Source organism: Gouania willdenowi, chromosome 4, assembly GCF_900634775.1.
Source record: "Gouania willdenowi chromosome 4, fGouWil2.1, whole genome shotgun sequence".
Classification (NCBI taxonomy): domain Eukaryota; kingdom Metazoa; phylum Chordata; class Actinopteri; order Blenniiformes; family Gobiesocidae; genus Gouania; species Gouania willdenowi.
The window spans coordinates 10774750-10800977 of NC_041047.1; the positions used below are offsets into that span (position 1 = coordinate 10774750).

The 26228-nt window shown below is 37.0% G+C and overlaps 1 protein-coding gene across 1 annotated transcript; it reads right to left on the reverse strand.

The window, feature by feature from the left end:
- Positions 1-1363: 1363 nt before the first annotated feature.
- On the reverse strand, positions 1364-26158 carry LOC114462634 (occludin). The gene is made up of 9 exons (XM_028445628.1): positions 25879-26158; positions 16501-17101; positions 16135-16326; positions 15085-15252; positions 10286-10446; positions 6582-6803; positions 5915-6086; positions 4485-4526; positions 1364-4359 (listed from the first exon to the last, which is right to left on the reverse strand). The coding sequence occupies exons 2-9, from the start codon at positions 17080-17082 to the stop codon at positions 4261-4263; spliced, it is 1638 nt and encodes a 545-aa protein (XP_028301429.1). The 5' UTR covers positions 17083-17101; positions 25879-26158; the 3' UTR covers positions 1364-4260.
- Positions 26159-26228: the final 70 nt, after the last annotated feature.

A 26228-nucleotide genomic window follows, 5' to 3' on the forward strand; every position in this document is an offset into this window, starting at 1 on the left:
GTTAAGGCTTGATGATTGTAATGTAAATACAAGACAAGCTTTGTGTTGTGTGCTGTAAGGAATTGTTAATATTTTGGGAGGTTGACCTGTTTGCTTGAATGCCAATAGATATATACAAGAAGACTGATTAAACTCTCTCTGACAGATTGAATATGATATTTTAGTTTAGTGTAAAGACAAGAAAGAAGAGCCTTTGACTTTAACCCTCTGAAAGTAACAAGAACAAGTAGTAGTTGCAGTGAGATTCATTTTGTCTTCTTTTTGTATGTAAAGTATGTAAAGTTGAGGTTTTTGTTTATTCAAAGAAGGTTTTTCAGGAAATTTTTCATCTCCTGATATGCTTTGACTGTTAAGTGCAAGTCTTTGTCAGATGAGTTCTGCTGATCGCCTTTGATGGTTCCTTTGACGTTTGGAACTATTACATGAAAGTTAAGTGAAACTTCAAAGGAACCATCAATGGCGATCAGCAGAACTCTGACGAAGACTGGAAGTCAACAGTCGAAACATGTCGGGAGTAAAAAAAATCCTGAATAACCTTGTCTGAATAAACGAAACCTTAACTTAACATAACAAGAACAAGAGCGCAAATACTATATCTCCTCTTTGCCAGATATTGGTAGTAACCTGGATCAGTAGGATGATCATTCATTTTCCGGGTAAAACTCAAGCCGATATAAATTAGTCAAATTTCATGAAGATCAGTCAATTATGACCCGAGATGTTCGTTTTTGAGATTTAACCAATGATGAAAGATGGGGATTTTTTTTGTTTATTGATCCGGATCTCCTTCAAAGTTTAATGGATTCTTATGTGGCGTCAGGTGCATCTTTGGTTCAAATGCCAGTGGAAAAAATACCTTAAAAATAATGAATTACTACTTTTCTCTCTTTTTATGTCCTTGTTCAAACAAAACTTCATGTTTTTTTTGGTTGTTTTTTGTTTTTTTTTAACACCAGAGCAGAGCTCTTCCTCCTTTAGGTCTCAGGAAAAATGTTCTTCTGTCACAAGCTTGTCATTGAATGCAGAGTGTGATGCACTCAAACACACCCTGGCTCCTCAGATAGTCACATCCCTCATTATTACCTCATATATTATATGCATTACAGACAGTTTGTACAGCAAAATGTTCACTTGGTAAAAAAAACAAAAACAAATGAATGTAAAGGGATCAAGGCGTCATGTTTTATTGAAATACATCTTAAAGTTTTTAGTTTCTCTAACACGTCACACATTTGATAAAGGACTGGTTGAACGCTGCACTGACTCTAGCCTCGTGGACAAAGGTCAAAGTGAGCCAAGATCTTTTATTACTGCTGGTACGACTGGTTTGTGATCAGGTGGAAGGTACACAGTGGTTTAATTGTTATGTGTTAGTGCCATAAACACAATGTGACAAAAATGTGTGTTTTTGCCAAATCAGCTGACTGAAAGAATGACGACATGACTTTAGGCACGTTTTTATAAGAGCATTGGAGTATTGTGTTGGCTGGTATTGTTACACAGTGCACATGAAGGAAGAATGGCCAACCTCATCCTACTGTGCTGGATTATCAACTATAGTGAACTGACTGTGTATAGCTACACATTTATAGGTTTTGTGCTTTTATGGTGTTACAATGATAATGATAAAAAATAAAGTCATATTGATAACTTGGTTGTTTTTTAGTTTTGTTTTTTTGGCTGGAAACAAGTGTTTTCATTTCCTTTAACGGTAAGAAAACAAACAGATAATCTAGTTATACAGTTTGAGTAATTTCAACATCATTATGCCCTAGTTCTAGTTCATAATATTTTGTGAGATGTCTCACTATGGGATGCAATCTCTGTCTGCATTCCTCAGAAGCATTTATTTCAATCTGCCAATCCTGATTGGTCGGTGAAGCGCGTCCGTCCGTTATTAGGAGACCCACGTCCTATAAGAGGAGGACACGGACAGACGCGCACCATTCAAAATAAGCACCTCTTCTCCTCGTTCGAGCAAGAAGGGTAGTCTGGTGAGACATATTTAATTTGGCAGATTTTGTGAAATTATTTAGGGAAAATTGCAGGATTTAGATATTTTTTTTCAGCAATTTGCGATAAATGAAATATCTACAACTGAATTAGTTGGTAATTTACACAATGATTCAGGTCTTTATTTTCTCCTGCGGGCCGGATTGGATGCTCTCGGGCCCCCGAGCCTCGAGTTTGACACACGTCCTAAAGGGTACAACCTGGACAGGTTGAAAAGTGAAGAAAGTGGCGACGAGCAATGCTAAAGTTTAGCTACACCATAAGTGATACTTTACGTGCTTCACAAAAATGAATTTTCCTAGAATAGAGATGGGCAAATTCTATCACTGCGGGGGCCACAAAAATGTGTTTGTCTGATCTGAGGGCCACATTATCAACATTAATGTCAGCATTTAGAAGAATGCCCAATCTGAGCATTAATAAATATATTCAATAAATTCATTTTATAGATTTTCTTGTCAATATGGCACATTTTTGTTGTCTTTTTGTGTGTTGTTCAGGTCATTGCTGTGTTTTCTGTCCTTGTTGACATTTTGTGTGTCTGAAGTCCTTTAGTATATGCTGTTGTCTTGGTCTATTATATGATTTTTTAAAAAAAATCTTTTTGTGTTTTTGTTGTTACTTTTCTTGACACTTTGCTGTCGTTTTCTGTGTTTCTGGAGTTTTGTGTATTATGTCGTTCTTCATATAACTTCCAACTTCATGAATTACAATTTTGTTTTGGGGACCGCACAAATTTTTTGTCTGTCATAGAATATCTATTTTTTTCTGTTTGCAGTTAAAAATTATATTTCTGATAAACAAGTAGTCACTAAAATGACAGGAGTGAATATTAATGTGCTTTTGTGGCTGATTTAAACTGTAATTGGCTGTTTATGGTATTTAGAAGACAGATGTTTGCAGGATCAATAATGTGCCTTCCATAGGACATCCTTGAAATGTTTATAGGTAAGTTAATTAAATATCAAAGCAAAAAAAATAACAAAACTGCAGTTTGGGTGATGTTAAATAACATGAATGAGGGCAGACTTTAGAATTCGAATAATCACCGCTAGAGGGCAGTCGCAGCTTTCATTGAGCTTCATTCTTTGCTCCGCCCCCTCACTACACACAAAGCCCACTGCTCCCCCTACCGGAAGTCTACTGCAGCTGCTGGAAAACTAAGCACAGATTTCAGAAGAATTAGAAACGTTTATTATTATTACTCAATAAATTCAACACCTTTTTAGTCAACATAATTTATAAAAAAATGAAGTTACAAAAACTGTGACTAGAAGGAAGAATTTCTTACAAAAATAAATGGCTCACAAAAGGTTTGTCAAATGACTTTGTACGAATACAAATACAGGACACATTAAAAGGTGTTTCTCCCAGGTTTAAGATGCACAAAACAGATGATCACTTCTTTATAAATGGACATGATTAACACACATGATCAAAGATATTGTAAAGATAAATGAAAAAAAAAAATGAGCTCAGAGTGCAGGTAGGAATGGTTTTCAGTGTCATAATGAGGAGTGTGCACGGTAAAAAAAAAAGTTGTAATAATTTTTTCTGATATTTACATCAATGCTCAACACACATCTCATTAACTCACTTTGGTCTATTACTTTGTGATTTCTTAATAAAAAATACATTTTTGCACCAACAAAAATAATTAAAAAAAATCATATGGTCATATACAGTAAGTATTAGGAAGCTGTTAACCTCTGTGAGAAGTACAATAGTTACACACACACACACACTGCCTGTTGTAAGAGCTCGACCAAAGTTCTTTTAAAATGATCATAATGCAGCTTAAAGGGTTAAAAAGTCAGCTCGCGCTCATAAACGATATGAGCCGTAATACATCTCTACCTGTTATCGGCAGGAGATAAAACAAAGAAAAGTAGTCGGTGTGAGGCAGTGGTCCTGTTTGCTGTCCACACCGACTACTTTTCTTTGTGAGCGGGGTTATCACAGGCTCACATTCAAACGACCTTCCTCTGAGCTCTGATCCTCGCATGTGGCGACGCACTGCAAACAAAGACCTGAGCCTTTTGTGCTGAGGGCATGAAGGGGTGGAGGGGAGGTTACACGCAAAGGGATCAGAGTCTACAACAACGTCTAGATCAGGAGTATTAACTTTATCAATGTGTGGAGTGTTTGCATGTGTTTCTATGTGTGTTTATTATTTAGATACTTGGTCCTTTGGTCTCTGCTTGGTGAGAGTTTTACTGCATCAGAGTCCAACACTGGGAAGATCCCTCAGTGGTTTTTGTCGTAGTCTTTCACCATCCGCTTGATGTGGAACAGCTTGTGTCTCAGCCGACGGCACTCCTTCTTCTTATACCTGTAGTCAGAGGTCTGCAGCAGGAGGAACCGTAGTAGAAAACAGTGATCAAAATACAAACAGCACAGGATTGAGAGTGAAAGAAGCAGAATTATTTGATTTATTTCGTTTGAAGAGAAAGCACAAAAAACATGGTCACCTGCTTCAGATCTTTCAGTTGGTTGTATTCCTCAGCCACAGCCTGAGAGGAGATCAGAGGGAGATACATGCAACAGTTTAGTGTCTCTCCTGTCCTCTCTCGACTCTTGTTCTGTGCACTTAATGTTGACTGAGTTTGAGTTTGTGTGTGTGTGTGTGTGTGTGTGTGTGTGTGTGTGTGTGTGAGTCACAATAACTGTCCCCTCAGATTAACACCAAACATCCAAGATAGTGTTTAAAGCCACTCAGAGAAGCCACATATTTCATATTTCAACAATAAAGATCAAACACTGTAAACATGTGCTCTAGAGGCTCCATCCACTTTCTATATCAAATCATTATCATCATTGTGTTTTTTTTTCTTAGACCAGGAGTGTCAAACTTATTTAAGTTCAAGGGCCAAATTTGAGGTAGTTTGATCTTAAGTGGGCAACAGATTTTAGGCAGGTAAACAACATTAATGTCCCCACGTTTTTACTTTACACAATGTATGAATCATACATAACGTTTGTAAGACGCAGACAATATTCAGGCAATACGTGACAGATTATGGAGGACCAAACCTGACAAAAGTATAACTAAATAAATAAATATTGGAATAAATAAATAAAAGAATGAATAAATAAAAAAATAAATGCGTGAATATATTAATAAAAACTGGTAAATAAATGGGACATAAATAATTAAATGTCTTAAATTTATTTCTACATTTATTTATTTCCACATTTATTTATTTATTTATACATTTATTTATTTATACTTTTGGCAGGTTTTGTCCTCCGTAACAGATATCAGTCCCTGCAGGATTTTCTCTTAGAAATTTCATAGATTTTGCTACGAATTTTTATTAAATTTGTGGAAGTTATGCAAAACATTTACAGGAAAATTAAGATTTGAAATTTAAATTTGGAATATTTTGGAGTTTCATTGAATTTGTGTATTTAGATATCTGAGCTGATTTATCTATAACTGAATTATTTTCTAATTTGGACAATAAATTGTGTTTTTTCTATCTTTTTCATTTTCTCCTTCAGGATGAATTTGATTGGCCAAAGCGCTGGATTTAAGTTGGACACGTGTATTAATTAGACAGTAACAATGCACACGATAAATTAATTTACCTCATACATCAAATAAAATGTATCCGTCTACAGGGCTCCACATCCCACAATGCAATGTGCAAACATTTTTTGACATTGTCAATAAGAGAGTGTTTACAGTGGAGATCAAAGCAAACTTTCAAGCGACAATTACAACATTTTACATATTTGTTCCAGATTTTCGTCTTCAGCAGCTTTGAATGACTGTGATTGTTTTCGCACACTGATAAGCTCAGCGATCTCAATTTATTAATGAGAGTTTCACTCCAATTTTCACTATGATTTTCTTGTTAATTGTACCTGTGGTCAGTAACAGGCTTTTATTTCTCACCTGGTATTTGGAAGAGGTGTCGTCCAGTGTGTCCAGCTGCCTGCTGAGTTTGTTCAGTCGATCATTGATATCGTCCATTTCGGCACACAGGTGCTTGTACTCTCGCAGGTCGCCGTCAAATTCCCTTTTGTAATCGTGGCGCTGGGCGTCTGAGGTGATGGTTGGGTAGATGCTGGGGGTGAAGAAGAGGAGCAGGACGAAGTCAATGAAAGCAAAAAAAAACAGGATCATAAAAAGACTTTGCCTCACAGTGAGCAGAAAGTCAAAAACAATAAATGAAACAGTCACACAGGTAAAAATGTGTCGGGGTGAGGAGTGAGACAACTAAGTACTTTCCCCCTTTAGAATGAATAGGAGTGTAAATTAAAGTAGAAACATTCTGTCTACAGTATGTATATGACCTCTATATGACCTTTGTGAGCTCCCCTGATCTACTGATCTCTGCTTACAATGTGGTAACCCCAGGAGAGTCTAGCCTAACTCCATGTTTATCAAATCACTTGTGCTAAAAGCTCTCTATCAGACAGTAAAAACATTCCAGCCAGTGATTTCAGATCTGCTCCTGGTCCTGTGGGACCAACAGTCTGTGACATCAATCTAGGACCTGAGATCTTGGTTAATGACATTTTCATCCATGAAAAGCTCACAGATAAAGTACGACAGTCACCTCTCCCATTCGCCCTCGTCCAGTTCGTTGCCTGTTTCTCCTCCTGTGGTGTACTCTGTTTCATACTGGGACTCGTCCAGTTCAGGGTTACGTCTGCGTCTCTTGGCCCGGTTGGCCGAAGGTTTCCGGATCCCACCCCCCGTCTCCTCTGAAGGGCTTGAGCTTGTTCCCCCACCATGGGAGAAAGCCTCTGATGGTCTGCCGGGCGGCCTCTCTGAGTATCTGAAGGAAAGAAAATGATAAAAACAGTGTAACATAGTGGTTGGTTAGCTAGGACTGTCAACTATTAACTAATGACTCCTACAACCAATGATGTAGAGTAGGGGTGTGCATTGGCAGATTCAGGATACCATATATCTCGATACTAAACAATACGATATAGCACAATATCAATAAATACTGATTTCACCTTTACAAGTACAAAATAGTATGAAATATAATTCATTGCGAGAATAAGTAAATGGTAACTAACTGTAATTCAAGTACCAAAACAAAAACAAGTGTTATGTTTATCAAACTGTCAAAAAAGTTTAACTTTTGCTTCTACAACAGATTCTGATTTTAAGTTATTATATTCTTAAAAAAAAAAAAAAAAAAAAAGTAACCACATATATCTATAAAAGTGCCCAGTATATTTTATGAAAATTAAGTAAAATAAACTTCCAGTTAAAATGCATTGAGGAGTGAGGTAGTTTAACATGGTCTGATATGGTGACCAGGTGTTTATATGCTATGCATATCTTAGCACAATTAATAGTTTATTTTTTGGTAAAAAAAAACGAGTAAATAAATCCATTAGGACATTTTTTGGATCGATACAATAATCGCGCGGTGAAATATCGCAATATATAGCAGAATCAATTAAAGGGGCGGTATTATAAAAAAAATCACTTTATAATGGTTTTGCTACAGTGATATACATCCTTTTAGCCTCATTCAGAGGGCCAAAGTTGAAAAAGTTATGTTTCCTCCCTCCCTTGTTATTCCACATTTTGTAAAAAGTCAGCTACAAACGGGAGAGTTGGATTTTCCTCGCTACTTGACGTCACCTAGTGGAAACTCCTCCTTCTGACAATCCTGGGTCCTCCTACCCTATAATAATGTGAGCTCCCCCCTCTCAAACTAGCTCACAGCTAAAATAAACACTGCGGTTTATTATAGAATATAGAATATACTTTATTGTCACATATGTAGAGCTATGTACATACACAAAATGTGTTGTCTGCATTTAATCACTTCCTGAGGAGCAGTGGGCTGCAACGATGTAGAACCCAAGGAGCAGTTCCATTTTTAGTATCCGTTATATCACCTCGTATCACCTTTGACTTAATCTGACATGTTTGTGACACAATGCGAAGCAGCGGTTGGACAAAACAAATGCTTATCACCTTAAATGCACTATTCCTGTAGTTAATAGAGATAAAGAGGAGAAGAAAGTGACTTAGCAGTTTAAGTGTTTGAAGCAGCTGAAGGAGTCCGCCGCTGCTACTGATGTGATAAACACAGGCTGAAGTGCCGCGACAGACTCACAATCACAATAGCTGCTTAAGTAGCCATGTGTTTTACTGTAATATGCAATTTTTTGGCTGAAAACAATAACAACAGTGTGTGGATAACGAAAGCAAATCGCTTTGGTGATCACTGATCTCCCTCACAAGAGCGAGGCATGAAGTCTGCGTCTACAGACACGCCTACTCATGAATATACGTAAGTAGGCCCCAAAACAGCCCATTTTTACACCTGCTCAGAAAGTAACTTTTCAGAGGGCTAAAACTCTAAAAAACAGGTGAGTTTGGGAAAATAAACCTCAAATACTATGTTGTTGGGGTTCTTAGAACAAAATGGAGATGGGTATTGCCGCTCCTTTAATGTAGAGTAAAGATTAAAGAAAGACCAGTCTATTATTTCATTAACCTGGCCAGAGACAAACCAAATATATAGAACTGTGTGTAGAGCTGTAGCCTCATGTCTGAGAGGTAAAGAATCCCAGTGAAAAGCTAAAGGCAACTCGTCACCCCTACTAACACTATCAGCATTTTCTCTGTGCAGTTTTCCTGCTAATGTTTGCTCTGGAAGATGTGAGCTGAAGCTTCATATGAGCTTGGCGCAGTGTCAGTACAATTACCACTTTATACTCCGCCACAGTACATGTGACCTGACAGTGCCGGCCTGAATGTGTTCTTCCAGAGCTTTGGTTTCAAAGCAAACACATTTTACCTGTTAGCTGATTGTGTCTGTTTGAATAATATTCAAAGCAAAAAATATCTTTGCAATGTGTGAAATTACCTTAAAAAAAAGCAACAGGAATAATTGCTTTTTTTTTTTTTGTTTAACTTACTGAATCAATTATAAAATCACATTCTAATGACTAAAATGTATCACATTGTAATAAAGAACTGAGTTGACCAAAAACTAAAATATTCACTAATAAAAACACCCAATTTACTTTGCCAGAGGATTAAAAAAATACTAATTCTGTACTTTGACCCACTTCCTCATGTATTCAGTCAGACTAAATAGACGTGTTCCTACACTACACTACAGTACGTGACCTGCAGCAGCAGCGAAAAAAAAAAAAAGCTCATGCATATTTTCACAAGCCCTGAAGTTGAATGGCTACAAAGACAAACAAGTACGGTAAGACACTTCAGACTTTCCCCAGATTTGATGAAAAACAAATGCATTTGCAGACAAATATCCTGCCTTTTCTCCTTCATAGAGAATTCACTGACTGTATAGAAGAAAAGGGAAAAAAATAAAACAACAACAGGGGAAGTTAATCCAACAAGAGCTCAAAGGTCGCGCACACGGCTCCGCTCTGCGGGGAGAGCAATATGTTTTCTCCAGCTTTAAAACAGGACCAGTTGATTAATACTGCTTGCAAGTGCTGAAGCTGATTTGTTGGAGGATTTATTTTCCAGCGTAGAGATTTTGACTTTGTTTTTGTACCCTGCAATACTTCATTTAAAAAAAATTAAAAATAAAACTGAATGAGCTGGAGTTTGTTTACAGTCATGTTTTAAAATGGCATAGTGACTTCTGAGCGTGCTTGGAAACATGTGACTGGTAATATAATCGTGACTTTTTAGTCAATTATGTGACACAATTTCAGGAAAATTGAGTTTTTTGAACAATTTGAAATTTAATGGAGTTTTATTGAATTTGTGTATTTAGATATCTGAGCTGATTTATCTACAACTGAATTATTTGGTAATTTGGGCAATAATCTTTTTAACTTTCTCCTGCAGGCCAAATTTGATGGTCTAAAAGAACCGGATTTAGCCCCCGGGCATTGAGTTTGACACATGTATTGGACAGTAACAATGCACACAATAAATTGATTTACCACAAAAATTTCAGAGACAAGTGGAGTTCATAGTAGAATAGAAGGAATGTTTCACAGTAATAAAAGTTTGGAGGATAATTCAGGAGAATCTGTCAAGTTTGCATCATCCACATTTAGTGAGAAATTACTAACTTTACAATATTTAATAACAAGCACACAAAGAAAGCTAAGAGCCAAATACATAATAATAAACATAACAAAGATGTTGATTTTGTTTTGTACCTTGCAATACTTTATTAAAAAAAACCTGAATGAGCTGGAGTTTGTTTGCAGTCATAGTTTAAAATGGTATAATTACTTTTGAGCATGCTTGGAAACATGTGATTGGTAAAAATCGTGTGTTTTAGGACCGACTTACTCATTGTTAAAGTCGTCTCCGTTGTAGGAGCTGCTGTCAACCTTGGCAGGAGGGTAAGAGATGACACTGTTAACAGAGGCACTAAGCAGACCACCTCCCTTCTCTGAAACCAGCAGTGTAGGGGCATCCTGAATGCTGCGGCTTTCCTCCACATTGTTCACCTACGACAAGCAGGAAAAGAAGGGGAAACACGCTCAGCAAACACCAACAAACAAGTGAAACACGTAAATCACACAACAGCCTCGAAGCCTGGATCAGGACCAATGTGGTTTTAACTAGTAATAGTGTTACAGTTCTCAGAGCTAAAGGGAAAAGAACTGCCAGGAGGTTTTGGCTCCATTGGAAGATTTTCAAAGTGAACGGAGAAACTGGACTGAGCCTGAGTTATGTTAATTAGTGGTTAAAGTTTGAGTGAACAGTCAGGCATTAAATTGGGAGTCACAATCTGACGGCTCAGAAAAATGTGGGTTACTCGTTTGCTTCATGGAGCTTGAAAAGGAAGTGGAAAACAGGCAATTGTGAACAACAAGTTAATGGATAGTCTCAATAGGAGCCAAATCTCTGTTACACAATAAAATATGTTTGATGGGTTTCTGAGATTCTCATTCAATATTTTCCGCGAATAAACAAACGTCTTAGGTATTCATTTACTAATATATTGTACACAAAAACCAGGCAGTGACTCAATACTTATTTTAACTCCTTTCTCTAATGACTACATGAACACATGTTGTTCCGGGTCTGTCTTCAAACAAAGAAAGGCTTTCTTGAAAAAACATAACGCTCTGATCTGTGTTTCAAAGTCCTTCCTGTCAGACCTGGTCAGAGAGTGCCTGTGTGTAGGAACTCGTACAACAAAGGGTTAAGTTTTGGTTGCTATTTTACCAAGTTTATTGATCATTTGCAGCTTGAGATTTTAAATTTTCAAAAGTAATTTGTAAACTAAAAGAAGTTAGCGCCAGCTAACATCAGCGGACAACGTACTCCGCATAGATCTGTAAATTTACAGCTTGACAACTTCATAAAACTCTTATCTCTTTAGTTTGTGTGTGATACGTTGAGGACTATGCTGCTTAGCAGGAAATCCAAACATCAGTATTACATCCAAGGAACAATAATCATAGTGGGTGGAGCACCTCAGTAAAAAGGGAAGCTGCCTTTCTCACAGCTGCAGGAGGATCCTGTTTTAAAAGAGTAGCTCAAATAAGAATCCCAACAATGCCCTCTCAGTGTGCAGCTCTGCAGGAGGCTGAATGTATGTAAGCACAGAGAGGATGCCTGACAATCCTTTACCTGGTGGAGCAAAACTAGTGAACCCACATGGAGGAGGAGGGTCAGCAGGAGAGTGTGCAGCGAGGCACGCAGAAGAACAAAGAGACTTTGATGAAAGCACACTTGGAGCAGTTGGCTACGTACAGGGATACAGGGATGGAAAATCATTTCTAAAAAAGGTACAAAGTAACTAATGTACAATTTGTGTAACTACAGAGTTCCAAGACATCTTGAACATCGACCGTATCAATTCAGAGAGAAGATACTACTTGAAAGTTAAACATTTACAATAGAATCAGATAAGCAGCAGAGAAGCAAGGGATTAGATAAAGTGTTGCAGTTAAACCTAATAAAAACCACCTCACTTCAACAGAAAGGTTACACATGAGTAGAGCTGGGCAATATATCCATATTCAAGATGTATCAAGTTTTCTCTTTTGATGATATGGAAAATTACAATATTGCCTATATCGACATATATATATTTTTTTATAGTTTATTTTGTTGTAAAATACTTGTTTTAGGAGTCGCTACTTTTGCTACAGAACAGCATTAAAAGCTCAATTTGATGGATTTCTGAGTGCGTTCTAGCCCAGACCGTCCCCTAAACAAGCTACACTACAGAACTCACTCACACATGCTGTCCCTTAGAGGAGAAAAATACTAAACTGACACATATTGTGCAGCTGTTTGTCAATAAATGAGCCTGTGTGGCATTTTGTATCAGCAAATTTAACCCAGAATTGTCTTTCTGGTCAGACTTTATTTTAAATAATATCGAGATTCATATCGTATATCACCATCTTGAGAAAAAATATTATGAGTTTTGGTCCAAATCACCCAGTCCTACACATGAGTGAAGTTCAGTTTTTTTAAAACTATTCACAGAAGTTTCTTTTTTCCAGTAAATAAAAAACAACATTTTCTAATTATTTCCCCCTTCACTAACTTTCATTTTTCACGACGATAAGCTACGACAAATAATGGTTTTATCAGCGTGTTTGAATGTTTTATCTAGCTGCAGCAGTTTCACATACTTTTTTATTCACCATCCGTGCTGCTCACAGACAGCGCTACAGAAACAAGCTCTGATGACCTCATGCAAGCAGACACAATGCAGCCCCCATCGGTCAGCTGAAAGAAACCTGTGTGTGAAGTCATCAGAGTGAGCCATGGCCTCTCGAGCTTCAACCACTCCAACCAGTCACAGCCTTACACTGTCACTAGTGAAACAAGGCCTATGCGTGGCCAATGACTCATTGTGTGGTTCAGATACATGCAGGTAGAGTGGCAGGGTAGGTCATTAACTTTGAACAAATCATTGTTTGTGGGAGACATGATGGCCGAGTGGTTCTGCTGTGCATCACCACAGTGAAAATCCTCCTGATAGGCAGGTAGTCATTTTTTTACTGTGCAATAATCCTGATCTTTAGCTCCAGCCTTTAAATAGTGTTATAAAGGCACATGTCTCATGAAAACCTTTACACTAATAAACATGAATATTTTCTTGAAAAGGATGTAATCAGCATGTTTTGTGACTCAATGCAGCAGCAGTTCCTTCTACATTTGAGCATTTGATGACATCACAGATCAACCCTTTTTTTCTTTATAAGACACTGGTGTCAGTTATAAGATTCACTCACACCTATTTTCCTCTGCCCTGCTTTGGTTGCTCCAGTCTGGATGATGCTACAATTACATACAGACACTTGCAATCAACAACAAACAGCTCACTGTCACTTAAAACTGCTGGAGAATAAAAATAAATACTGTACTCATAGATCAGTAAATCGAAGATAATTTTCTCCAAAAAAATGATGCAAAAGGTTGAAATTGCAGAGCAAAGGTTTGTCTTCATCTCCACTGTAAACACTCATACTGACATTGATAAAAAATAAAGTTTTGCGCTTTGAATTGTAGGATGTGGAGTGTTTTTACTTAATTCTTACCATGATTTCTTGTGTTTCTTTGTCGGACAATGGAGGACAATGATTCACTTGATTCCATTTTTGTTCTTGTTTGGTCCCAGTGCACACATTCTCTGGAAGCCCCAAAATAAACAGCCACCATTTTTCCCCCACTACTTTGTCCGTGAAAACACCATAAATGTGTTAGAAAGTTACTTTGACAGAGTTTTGGGAGTCAAACACATATCGTGTCAATCACTGTGAATCACTGTTCGCCTTTTCTGGTGATGAAAAACAAGAAATCCCGCTAAGCACAAAGTAAAAACACTTCTTTGCATGCGTCTAAGGGAATCCACATCCCACAATGCAATGCACAAAACATTTCCAACAATGTCAAAAAGCACGTTTACAGTAAAGATCAAAACAAACTTTCCAAACATTTTACATCTTAATTTCAAACAAATGATCCTCAATGTAATTGACCTATGAGGTCTACACTGTATTTATCTGATTAAAAAAACACTGTTTCTAGCAGCTTTAACTAACTTGAGATTGTTGCTTCTCAACATATTGTGATGACGGTGAATCCGGCATCACAATATGTTGACAATATTTCACCAACTCCACAAATGCCACAGGGGCAAAATATCAAAAGGAAATTACTGCATGAGCCTGGTGTGTGTGAGCGGTTAGACTCAGTGGAAGTACGAACAGACGTGCACTTTGTCTACTCTGTTGTGCAAAGCCAACCGTACCCGAGCAGCAGATCTTATAGTCTTATTCTTCCAGGTTATTGTATATTAAGAAGAGATACAGTATCAAATGGGTTTTCATCTCTATTTCCAAGCCTGTGCGACTGACTTGAAATGAAAACATGAAGGTGTGTTCGTTAGAAACCACCTGCCTGCTTGCTCTCTCCTCTATGTGTTTAATGATTAGTTAGAGTGAAACCAGGTCAGAGGCCATAAACAACATCCACTCACTGCTATCAGCTCTGACCCTGAACTGAGTGACTCAGTAGGGCTGGATGAAGCACAGGTATGGCAGCATGACTGTATCATTGTCCGACTCTATAAAGTGAGAAGCATCTATATTTGGGGCCCGTCTTGGACTTTAACCTCACAAAGACAAGCAATGTCTTTGTGAGGTTAAAGTCACAATCCATATGAGAATTAAACTGAAGATCAACATTATTATGTCTCATCCAGTAAAACCAACAGTACCATAAATGTGTGTAAGAAACAAAGCTTAGGAATGTGTCCTGCTTTTAAATGTATCTTTTTTTTTACCTGAGCGCAAGATGTTAAATAAATTTTAGTGTTTTATGGCCTTTTTTTCTCCTGTACGCTACTGCAACATTGTACATGATCACCTATTCTGTAGCAAGAAAAAATCATTTGTTTTTTAAGAACGTGCAAAAATAAATCTCACATTCAAACACCAAACACTACTCAAAGCATAACTGGAGTAAATTATTTAACCATTCAATTTACACTGGATTTAAAATCATTTTGCTCAGCCTATGAGAAGCTCAGGTCAGTCTGGGTCAAGACGTTTTTTTTCTCTTTTGAAAATCCTCTGTAAAGCCACACTTATTAAAAATGTGTCTCTCGTCCGTACCCATTCTTCAACGTTTCTGCCCTCCGAGGCTTTCCCACCAATGAGAGGCTGATCCCAGTAGATGTTTGGTTTGCCATAGCGCCAGATCTTCCCTCTCGTTTTTTGGGCGTAGAAGGCGGCGACTCCAAAGGCAATAACAACCAGGAATCCACACACCATGGCAACACCCTGAAAAGCATTGTAGTTTTAGGACTATGACAACACATATTGACAATAATACTTGATAATAATGACACAGTGGATAACTTTAATGCATGTAATCCAGGGTTGGGGTCAATTATAACTGTAGTTGATAGTTAATTACAATTATGGCGTAATTATAATTTGAATAAATTTGTTACTGTTGAAATCATTATTGAAATGTAGAGTTCAGATAACTGACTTTGTAATTGTAATTTTATGGAAATGTCGATGAAATTTCATGGAAATTCTACAAAAACTGTCAATTACAATTTAATTAAACGCAAAACTGGGGAACCATGTTTCAGTTCTATGGCTTACGCATACATAGTTAACAATTATTAAACATGTCAACTTTTCCCACTACCTGTCAGCTCTCTTTAGGATCCTTTTACCATTAAAAAAAATTCAATCTAGCGGTATACTGAAAGAAAGCAGGCTCAGATGCCTCGACCAAAGATATTAAAACTAATATTTTCATTGATGACCCTGCTAAAGTACGCGGACCATATGGCTTTGGTGGTACACCTCAAAAACGCACAGACCATGGCACAATACCAGCAGGAAGTCCACACTTTGGTCTGTGGAAAAAATGTCAGTCACTGTAATTGTAATTGAGTTTTAAAAGAACATGAATTATTGAAGACGTAATTGTAATTGAAAAATGTAATTGACCCCAACCGTGATGTAATCTTTGCCTGACACTTTTTAAATGTCATTGAAATGAAGCCTATCACTAAGTTAAGTACCATAACAACTACTTAGTGAAGTGGTTATACAGTATACATCATCTGTTGGATTTTTACATCAGAAAATTGCCAAACATACACAAAGGACCAACAAAACATGAGTTGTAATGAAGCATCAAACCTCCTGGGGATCCACAAAGCAGTAATGGTATAAGTATTGGTTGTAGATGGGGAAGCCTCCTACTCCACCCATCTGAGAGTAGCCGCTCTGGTAAAGGCTCTGGCACATCATGAGCATTGGATTATAAATGATATTTGAAGAGCTCTGGGCCATTGGATTCACCCCAACGATGTAGACGATGTTGATAATGCCCTGAAAAAGCACACCGAGCAGTTCCAGAATGACTTAGTGTAAGATTTAGACAAAGACATGCAGATCTAATTAGAAGGCAGTCGGGTCGAGTTTTATTTGAATGGTAAATCCAATGCTACACACCATAAAATATTAACAGGATTCAACTCGAACTGAAATAAGAATGACTCTTACTTGCAGGAGAGCCAGGAGGATGCTGCCAATCAAGATAGCCAGGAAGAACTTCCTGCTGCGCACTGTGGGGGATTTAGAAAAACTGGCGATGAAAAACACCAGTGCACCAAGAAAGCTGAAGGCAACAATGGCAATCATGGCTGTTTTGGCTGAGTAGGGAGAAATGTAGGAGCCGTAATTGCTTCCATAGTTGCCATATCCTCCTCCATAGCTAGAGCCGTAGCTGCCCCCCATGTATCCGCTGCCAAATCCCACTCCAGTGCCGCCGTAGTAACCCGTGCCCGGGCCGTATCCTCCATACTGCATGTCCCACATGAGGGTGGAGGCCACGCAGGCAAATATTAACAAGGACAGTATGATCACTGTAGCCATCATGGCCTTGACAATTCCAGGGGGCGAACGCCATTTGTAGAAATGTTGCGGCTTCTCTTCGATGTAGTAAGATCCAGGTGGAGGTGGGTACATATTGTAATCACTCAGTGGACCATGTAAGCTTCCAGTAGGGCCAAAGCCATTGTTAGACGGAGACGTGAATGGTGGGCTGTACACTGGGGGGCTCTCGAAATGCTGCTTGTCGAACATTTCTCTCAGTTGTCGGAGTCTGAATAAAGAGAGAAAAAAACCAAAAGAGTCTCAGCAGCTGAGAAAACAAGCATTCCCGGTTTTTCAGCTGGAGCTGAAAACAAAGATGTGAGTAATGCTACATGGATAGCGTAAATATAGGAAATAGGAGGGACTCTGTTTGGTAACGGTGCTACCAAATAGAACTGTGTAAATGTTTTACAATGTGAAAGGTAATTTGTAAGGACTGTAGGGTGATTTATTTTCCTGTAAGCTATTCAAGTTTCAAAGAATATCTATCTATTAAATGGCTGTGTAATCTATGTACAAATTAAGGTTGTCACGATACTAGAATTTCAAACTCGATACCAATACTCAGAAGAAGAAAAAACTTGATACAAAAATTTAGAAGCATAATTTCCTTTAATAAAGTTGAGAATACAAACTATGAACAGTATACAGTGTATTATATGCTTCCATCCTCAACTTTTTCCCTTCTCATTTTTGACGAGAACTGGTCGCGCAGGCCGCCCAGCAGCAGCGCTAGCAATGCTGCAACCGTGCCGACATCAGCAAACTCTGTGTTATGATGAGGTAGTGAGTTCAGCTGCAGCTTAGGGGAGGGGCTGCATGTGTGTCTGTTTGTGTCTGCAGCAGCGAATGAAGTTGTGTCAATTGAAACAGGCAAGGTGAAAATACTCACTTTTTGACAACACTAGTACAAATACTTTCAATAAGAAGTTTCCAAGAATGAGAAAAATTAAAGGACCAACCTTGTGTTTAAGATTTTTGATTTAGATACTGTTAACTGAGGAGACATCACTACCAGGATGGGACTGGGAGTGAAAGTTGCTTTGTTTTTTACATATTTACAATCAGGGTCTCTTGCTTCAGCACACAGCAAAAGTGACATTCTTTAAAATCCCATTTTGCAACAAAGGAGGAGGTCAAACGCTGAGCTTCATAGAGAGAGGGCAGTATCAACAAAAGACTTAAAAAAAAAAGTTAACAACAGAGCAAAGTTACTCAAGGAATGTATGAATGTACTGAGGCAAAAAAAAAAAAACACTTCAGCTTCTTTTATCATGAAATAAAAGAAGCTGAAGATTCATCATTTGACTGATAAAACTCCAAATAACAAAATGCCAAGAACTTGTTCCAGAGGCCAAGGACACAAAACCAAATGATGTAGATTAAACTTATCTAGAGCTTGCAATGATATGAAACGAGAACTGAACAAAATATGCAAAGATTAGACACCAACATCTGCCCAGTGTAGTTTGGTCCTAGTCTTGTAAAGAAGGTAAAACCAAGAAGTCCTTGTTTATCACTAATCTAGTACACCTAGGCCTGGGCTGATAATCGATAAATCAATTAACCGGACGGTAAATGAAAATTAACTCGACAAGTTTGCCGGCCTCAATATATTGCCATATTCACGCGTATTTGGTGGAGCGCCTGTTGGCTGCAGAAGCTAGCGTTAGCAACGGATATAAAACAGCAGATAACGCATTCTGCAGCGTAATTACTTTAAAATAGTATACGACCGCCAGGCAATCTTAGATTTAGGTAAATCAAACAGTTATAGTACAGTAGATGCAGCAACTCTGGACCTACTACGTAGCTTTGGATTGCTACGCCGGCTACACCCAGCGGCCTGTGAGGCAGCGGAGCCACTTACCCGCGGTGTCCACCAGTAGAGGAGACGTAAGCGGTGTGATCGGAAGCAGAAGCGGGGATGCCGAGCGGGGCTAGCAACCAAGCTAAGTCTAAGTATTTTGTTTTCCTCGTCTTTCGCCTCCAACCAGGCTGGATGACAACCCTCAGCACTTGCATGTTTGTTCTATAGCGGAATGAACGGAGTAAACTAGAAACTATTTGGTCCATTCTGAACGGTTTAAGACTGAATGAAAACGGAACTGAATGAAACAGTGGGAGGCGGGGCAGCTAGCATTTTAGTTTATAGAGGTTGTAACCGGGTTGGAAGTTTTACCAGTAAAGGAATGTACAAATATATACCTCTGTGCCTCAATGTTTAATATTTATTGCAAGTGCAATTTAGTTTTTTGAGAGGGACTTGACTTTATTTATTGCTTTGGTTTTGCATTTGATGTGTTTTTTTCTTAACAGATACCGGGTCTATTTTATTGTTTTTGTTCGTGATATTTATGAAACTGCAATTTTTTGCTAACACACAAAGTCCATTTTATTTTAATTGTGTTTTATTTGTTTAAAATATTTAAAAGTTCTGGACATTCCAATTACAATGGTAAAAAATACTAATGAGAAATACAAGTTGATTGCATTTGAAAGGGTGTACTTGCATTTTTATGATTTGTTATCATTACATTAGTGGTTAATTTGGTCTAAAAAAATGTTGACAATAATATCGTCCAGTAAAATCTGTTATAGGCCCAGAACTAAGTATACCTAGTTATATATACCTTCAGAAAACTTTTAAAACACTTTGAGAATGACTTTTACCTGATCAATTTAAGTGTTGTCTTACATCTGGCGTCACCATTCCCATTGGAACCACAGACCACTATGAATGTGTGCTGCTAACCATTCTCTGGTGTCATGGTGAGGCTGTGAGAAAGGTGGACAAGCAGACAGTCGCTGACAGTGTCCACAGCCTCATAACTCTCTTTTCTTTATTAGGCCTCAGGCGCAAACAGCAAGAAGAGGTCTCGCCACGGAGCCTCCATCCCAGACACCTTCCCATTATCCCCTCCTTCATTCCTCCACATCCTTCAACCCCCTTACAATTGGCCTTTCCCCCCAAAATCCACCCACAGCCATAACTTCTTGCCATTGTTTTCGGGAGCAGGCGGAGCAAAAGTCAAGGCTGCTCGTCACGAGAACAGAGTTGCCATGGAGACGGGGTTTAAAAAAAAAAATTTGAGGCGCTGTGTCCAGGGAGGATCAAACAAGGGCTCCTCTGTGCAGCTCCAGATAGGAGCGAAGCAGGAAAAAAGACAGGACAGGTGGATGGGCTTGTTGTGCAACAGTAGGAGAGGCTGCTTCTAGTTTGATCAACATATTATTTGAGGGAATCGAACTCATGAATGAAAACCATGTGCCATATGGTGATTTGGTAATACATTGATCCCAATTTGTGACAAATGCCTGTGAGGGTAATGTATTGACTATTACAGCCAATTGATGTATAATAAAGATAAATAATATAATAATATATTAATAAATATAAAATAATATCAAACTGTAAATACGTATACTTGGGACAGCATTGGGTATGGGAGAGTTGAATTGGGACAGTTTGTTTGAATAGGTTGTATCTGGTGTGCATTTCCATGAATCTGATGATTTGCATGTCACGGTACGATATATACTAAATACACTTTGCGATATATCGCTCTATCAATAATTTCACATTTTCTCCTTTACAAATACAAAATGGTATAAAAACAATTTATTAATTTTTTTAAAAAACTTGCGAGAACAAGTATATTGTATCTAACTGTAATTCAAGTACAAATATCAAAAACAAGTGGTAAGTTTATCAAACTGTCAAATAACATTTTTTTAAAAAAAGTTTAACTTTTGCTTCTACAACAGATTCTGATTCTGTTAAGTTCTTTAATTCTATAAAATCTGTAAAACTATCCATTGTTTTATGAAACAACAAGGTCTCATGTGTTTCACTCATATGCATATGTTAGTGCAATTAAATGTTGGTTTTATTCGTTAAAATACATGATTTAAAAAATCGACTTGGACATTTTTTGGATCGATACGATAATCGCATAGTGAAATATAGCAATGTATGCCGAATAAATTTTTTATTACACCCTTAACTATGGGAACAAGTAATTGGTAACTAACTGTAATTCAAGAACCAAAAAACAAGTGGTATGTTTATCAAACTGTCAAATTACATTTTTCAAAAAAGTGTAACTTTGGCTTCTACAACAGATTCTGACTCTGTTAAGTTCTTAAATTCTTATAATATTCAAAATAATATTAAAAGAAAGAAGCAGAACAGTACTACCTTTGAATTAGAGGTGTTCCGAACCGATATCGATATCGGTCCGATATTAGCCTGAAAACGAATATTGGATTCAAATTTACCGATATTTTTTATTTATTTTATTTTTTTCAATTAAATTTTTATTTATTTTATTCAATCGTTAAATACTGTAGATATTATGTTGAAGGTTAAAATGTATGTAACTAATTGGTTAATAATGGGTCAGTTTTTTTCATACCTACTGTTGCTGACAAGTGTTTGAGTAACATCACTTGATCAAGCCTTTTCTAACATTCCATACTACAAAATAAGTCGATATTATTTTTTTTATCAAAAATAAATAAATAAATAAGAATTGAAATGTATGATTCATGCTGATATTGGATTAATATCGGTATCGGCCGATACACAAGGCTGCAATATTGGTATCATATCGGAAATGAAAAAGTTGTATTGGGACATCCCTACTTTAAATGAAGGAACTATCATTAGTAACAGTCAAGTTGTCATCATAAGGACTATTAAACACACATTGATCAATAAACTGGTGCACTGTATTTCCCCCAGTGTCTCCACAGTAAATAAATACATTAGTTGGAACCTTCTTAAATATATTTTAATGAAGACATTAACTTGTGACTTTATGAGTCTGGTAAATCCTTCATGAAGTGAAGTGGGAGGGTTTGCCCTGTTACGTGCCCTGAGTGTGCTCAGCTGTGAATGCATAAAGTTCTCACTGACCTCAGTTTAACTAAACGGAACGCACACAAGAAGATTGATGCATTAAATAAAGGTATTTTGTATTGTTTTTTAATTGCTAAAGAGCAGAAAAATAAATGAAAGCCAATGTTGTCATTTGCTTTCAGATTGTTGAGCACAGTGGGGATGCTTTAGAATCTTTACTTTATATGAAGACATTCTAATAAAGTACTTTCCACTTTGATCTGCTGGGATAAGATCTGTAGTAGTCTGTTTTTCTCCTACTTTGGGGCGGGGAGTGAAGTGTTTGGATGAGTTTCGGGTCAGGTCAGACACCCACCACCACCACCAGCCATGGTCAGAGCTTTCACAGCAACACAGAGACTCTATCATCTGCTGCTGATAAAGGAATTCCAGTTATACAGTCACATGTCTTACATCTGTCAAAAACCATTACGTTGTGCCCTGCGTAGGCTGGGACCCACTGGCACACACACACACACACACACACACACACACACAAACACACAGTCAGGAGGCGGCACAAACTTCCTTTGAAAAACACCAAACTGAAAAACATCCTTTGTGGATAAAAAAAAAATATACAAAATATTTGTGAGGAAAAAAACGGATAAATTGGAGAATAGAGGAATTTGTGAAAGGCGGGTTGAAGACTCAAAGATTGTTCAGTTAAAAGTCGGTAAACGAGCAAAAGAACAAAAAAAATCCTGGCTCAGATAAACAAATATTGGCACAGAACTTAGAATTAAAAACAATAATAATACAATAATATGCATTTGTTTATTTCTCTGACATGTGGAGAGCTAGTACGCACCTTTCTACTGATGCAACTGTCTCCATGCACAATGTCACGTACTACATGACAACCTAATGTTCTAAAAAATACTGTTTTAATCTCACATTATATTGAAAAAACAGCTGATAGACACAATAAACCCAGAAAAGCCTGTTTGAAGCAACTGAGCAACTTAATAATCATAAAATATCCCTAAAGTGGTATCTGCAGATATACACAGGTGTAAAGAGTACTACTGAGATAATCTACTCAAGCAGAAGTACTGTTACTTGATTGAAATTGTACTCAAGTACAAGTACAAGTAAGTCATACATAAAATACTCAAGTACATGTGAAAAGTAGCTCAAATAAATAGTACTTCAAGTAAAAGTTACTAGTTACTTTCATCCCCATGTTTATTGTTGGTAATAAATATTGCCACGGTTCCCTTGCGTACAGTAAACATCTCGTGTATAAACTTAAAAAGGAAGAGATAAATCTTGCACAACTGGAACTAGGGCTGGGCGATATATCGAATATACTCGATATATCGCAGCTTGTAGTCTGTGCGGTGTTGAAAATGACCATACCGTTAAACTCGCGGACTTTTTTTTTTTTTTAAATATCTTAGTGGCATTATGCACAAAAGGTGCACTTAAATTTAGTGTTGTTTTGAAATGTCATCTTAATGACAACATGCACAAAAGGGCACTATTTGTTTTTAAAATATTGTAGTGGCATTATGTACAAAAAGTGCACTTTCATTTTGTGTTTTGAAATGCCATGTGAGTTGCATCCTGCACTAATATCTTGTTTTGAAATGTCTCTGTGACAATTTTGCACAGAACGTGCACTTTCTGTTGACAATTTTATGTTTGAGCCACTCACTGTTTAATAAATACAGTTATGTCAACTTTGACTTAGTTGTGATATCCCCTTTTTTGCATGAAAGTTTAAAATTGGCATATATTAATGCAGTATGATCAAGAATGTTTTAATGTAGACATATAGAATCATCATACTGGTGTGATTTTGTGCATCAAAGTGTTAATTCAAGGGTAATGCAAAATATCGAGATATATATCGTGTATCGTGACATGGCCTAAAAATATCGCGGTATTTATAAAAGGCCATATCGCCCAGCCCTAACTGGAACTGAAGTTATTTTCCACAAAGATATCTGTATGAAATAATATATGTACAAATGTTTTAGATAACACCAATGAATTCAATTTAAAATCAAAACAATTCTCAGACTCAAAGTATAGATACATTTATAAACTCTAAAGCCAAACGTGCCATGTGGGTAACAACATAATAGGTAGAAACTGGAACCCACAACCTGAACTAAGGCTGAATGATTAATTGCATTTGCGATATTATCGCAAGATCATAAAACGCAATTTGCTGATCACAAAGACTGCAATTTCAAGTTGTTAAGTTCAGAGAGTGTTTAAGAAGTACAGTCCACATGTTTACATGTTTCAGGAAATGTGAAGTTAGTTAGATATGTTGAAGAGGTAAAGCCACAGATTGCTTTGCTTTATTGTTGTAATTTGTGCTTTAACATTTATATTTTATACTTATTTAAAGTTTAAATTAATCTGAATTTGTTAAGAAACAAATTGATTCATTGCTTGTTTTCATTGAAAAATACTTGACAAGTGGCCCTTGAAAAAATAATTGCATATTATATCGCAATCGCAATATCGAGGGGAAAATAAATCGCAATTAGATTATTTTCCAAAATCGTTCAGCCCTAACCTGAACCCAAGAAAGTGGTTGAGCATTGATCAGAAATGGTATGACTCAAGAACATATGGATTATGTTCAATGTGCCATGAGACCATGAAACAGAAATTGAAAAAAAAAAAAAAAAATCACTAAAAATTAATAATTTACTCAGTAACGATTGGGAGTAACAAATTACTTTACTTATTTTAAAATGTACTGAAGTACAAATAAAATTACTGATTTAGAAATACAGTCAAAAAAGTACAATTACCCATAAAAGCTACACAATTACAGTAAAGTGAGTACCTGTAACCCATTACTTGCCCCTATGGATATACTGTAGATACTAGTTCAAATACGTTCAATATGTCTTCTTTTGTGTTTTTGTAATAAGGTATGATTTTTGTGGTAAAAGGAAATGCTGTTTACATTCCACTATAATTCACTGTAACATTACTTTTTTTTTAATTTTATTATTAATCTTAATCTTCACTGCATGCCACAAAATGGCCAAACTACTTGTCAAGTTATCTATGTCAAACTCAAACCCTTTCCATCCATTTTCAAACCCACTTGTTCCTGTTTTTTTTTTTTCAAACCCTTTCCAAACCAGAATATCACTATACTGTTATGATTTCACCAGGATGTGCACATCTGTATCTTCAAATAGAGATTACACTGTTGTGCAAAAACAACAAGATACATATATACATATACAGTATATATATATAAAAAACTGGATATCTGAGAGAATATTTAATCTATAGTTTTACTGTTTCGCCTCGACTGACATTTATTAGAAACTATTGTTTAAATGAAAGTAATAAATAATACATGCTGTAACAGGTGTTGTTCAGGTTTACCCTGATGGGTATCAGTCCCTGCAGGATCTTCACTTCAAATATCCTTAATTTTGAACTTGATTTTTGATTTTTATTCAATTTAGGGAAATATTGTGGAATAATTTGAAGAAAATTGCAGGATTTTGAAAAAAAATTAAGAATTCTTTGAACATTTTAAGTATAAAAATGACTTCCATCATGTGATAGAAGGTAGGAAACCTGTGAGGTTCAGCAAATGAAACATCTCCTGCGGGCCACAGTGGATTCTCAAAAGGGCCGGATTTGGACCTCGGACCTTGAGTTTGACACCAGTGAAAAACATTTTCTTTTCCTTTTTTTTTTTAACCACAAGTGTCACCATGAGATCTGTGGAAACTATATGAAATCCCTAATTATGTTTTTAAAGAATGAGGAATACTTTAATCCACATTTTACAAGTTTACAGAATTCTGCTTTAAAGTCATTCAATATTTTAAATTTAATTAGTGGTGTCTTACACAGGCTGTAGTAATATAAAGATGTGTTTTTAATGTACTTTATTCATGCTAGTGCATCAATTAGTAAAAACTAACCTGTTGTTACGTGATTACAACCTTAATCTCTTAAAGTTACCGTTAAGTTATTCTACAATAGTGACAGCAGCTTATTAGAACTGTTGTTTAAAGTAAATAAACCTTAGAGATGGTGTATATACTGGGTGAGATAGAGTAAATGTGAAGTTTATATCCAAAAGTCTTCATTCTCGGTGTTCTTACCTGACACTGGGTCAATGTCCCGTCGGTGTTTTTTTTATTCCTGTTCAAACCCCTTCCTCTCAAAGTCCAAAGGTAGAAGTAAGAATGTAAAAATCTGTCTGAACGCTAAATACCGTTATTCCATTTATATTTACGGCCAGCTGTTGCCTCTAAAGATGATTTTGTCGTGTTTAAGGTGTCGTCCAGAGGTCGATCTGTGACTGGACTGTATTCTCTCCTTCTTCCCTTCTTTTCTCTGAACAAGTGCTTTGTCCCGCCGCTGGTCCGCGGTGATGAGGCCCCGCCGCCGCACTACACCCGCTGCACCGCTGAGCTTCCGCCGCTAGAGGGCAACCATTCACCCCTTTCAA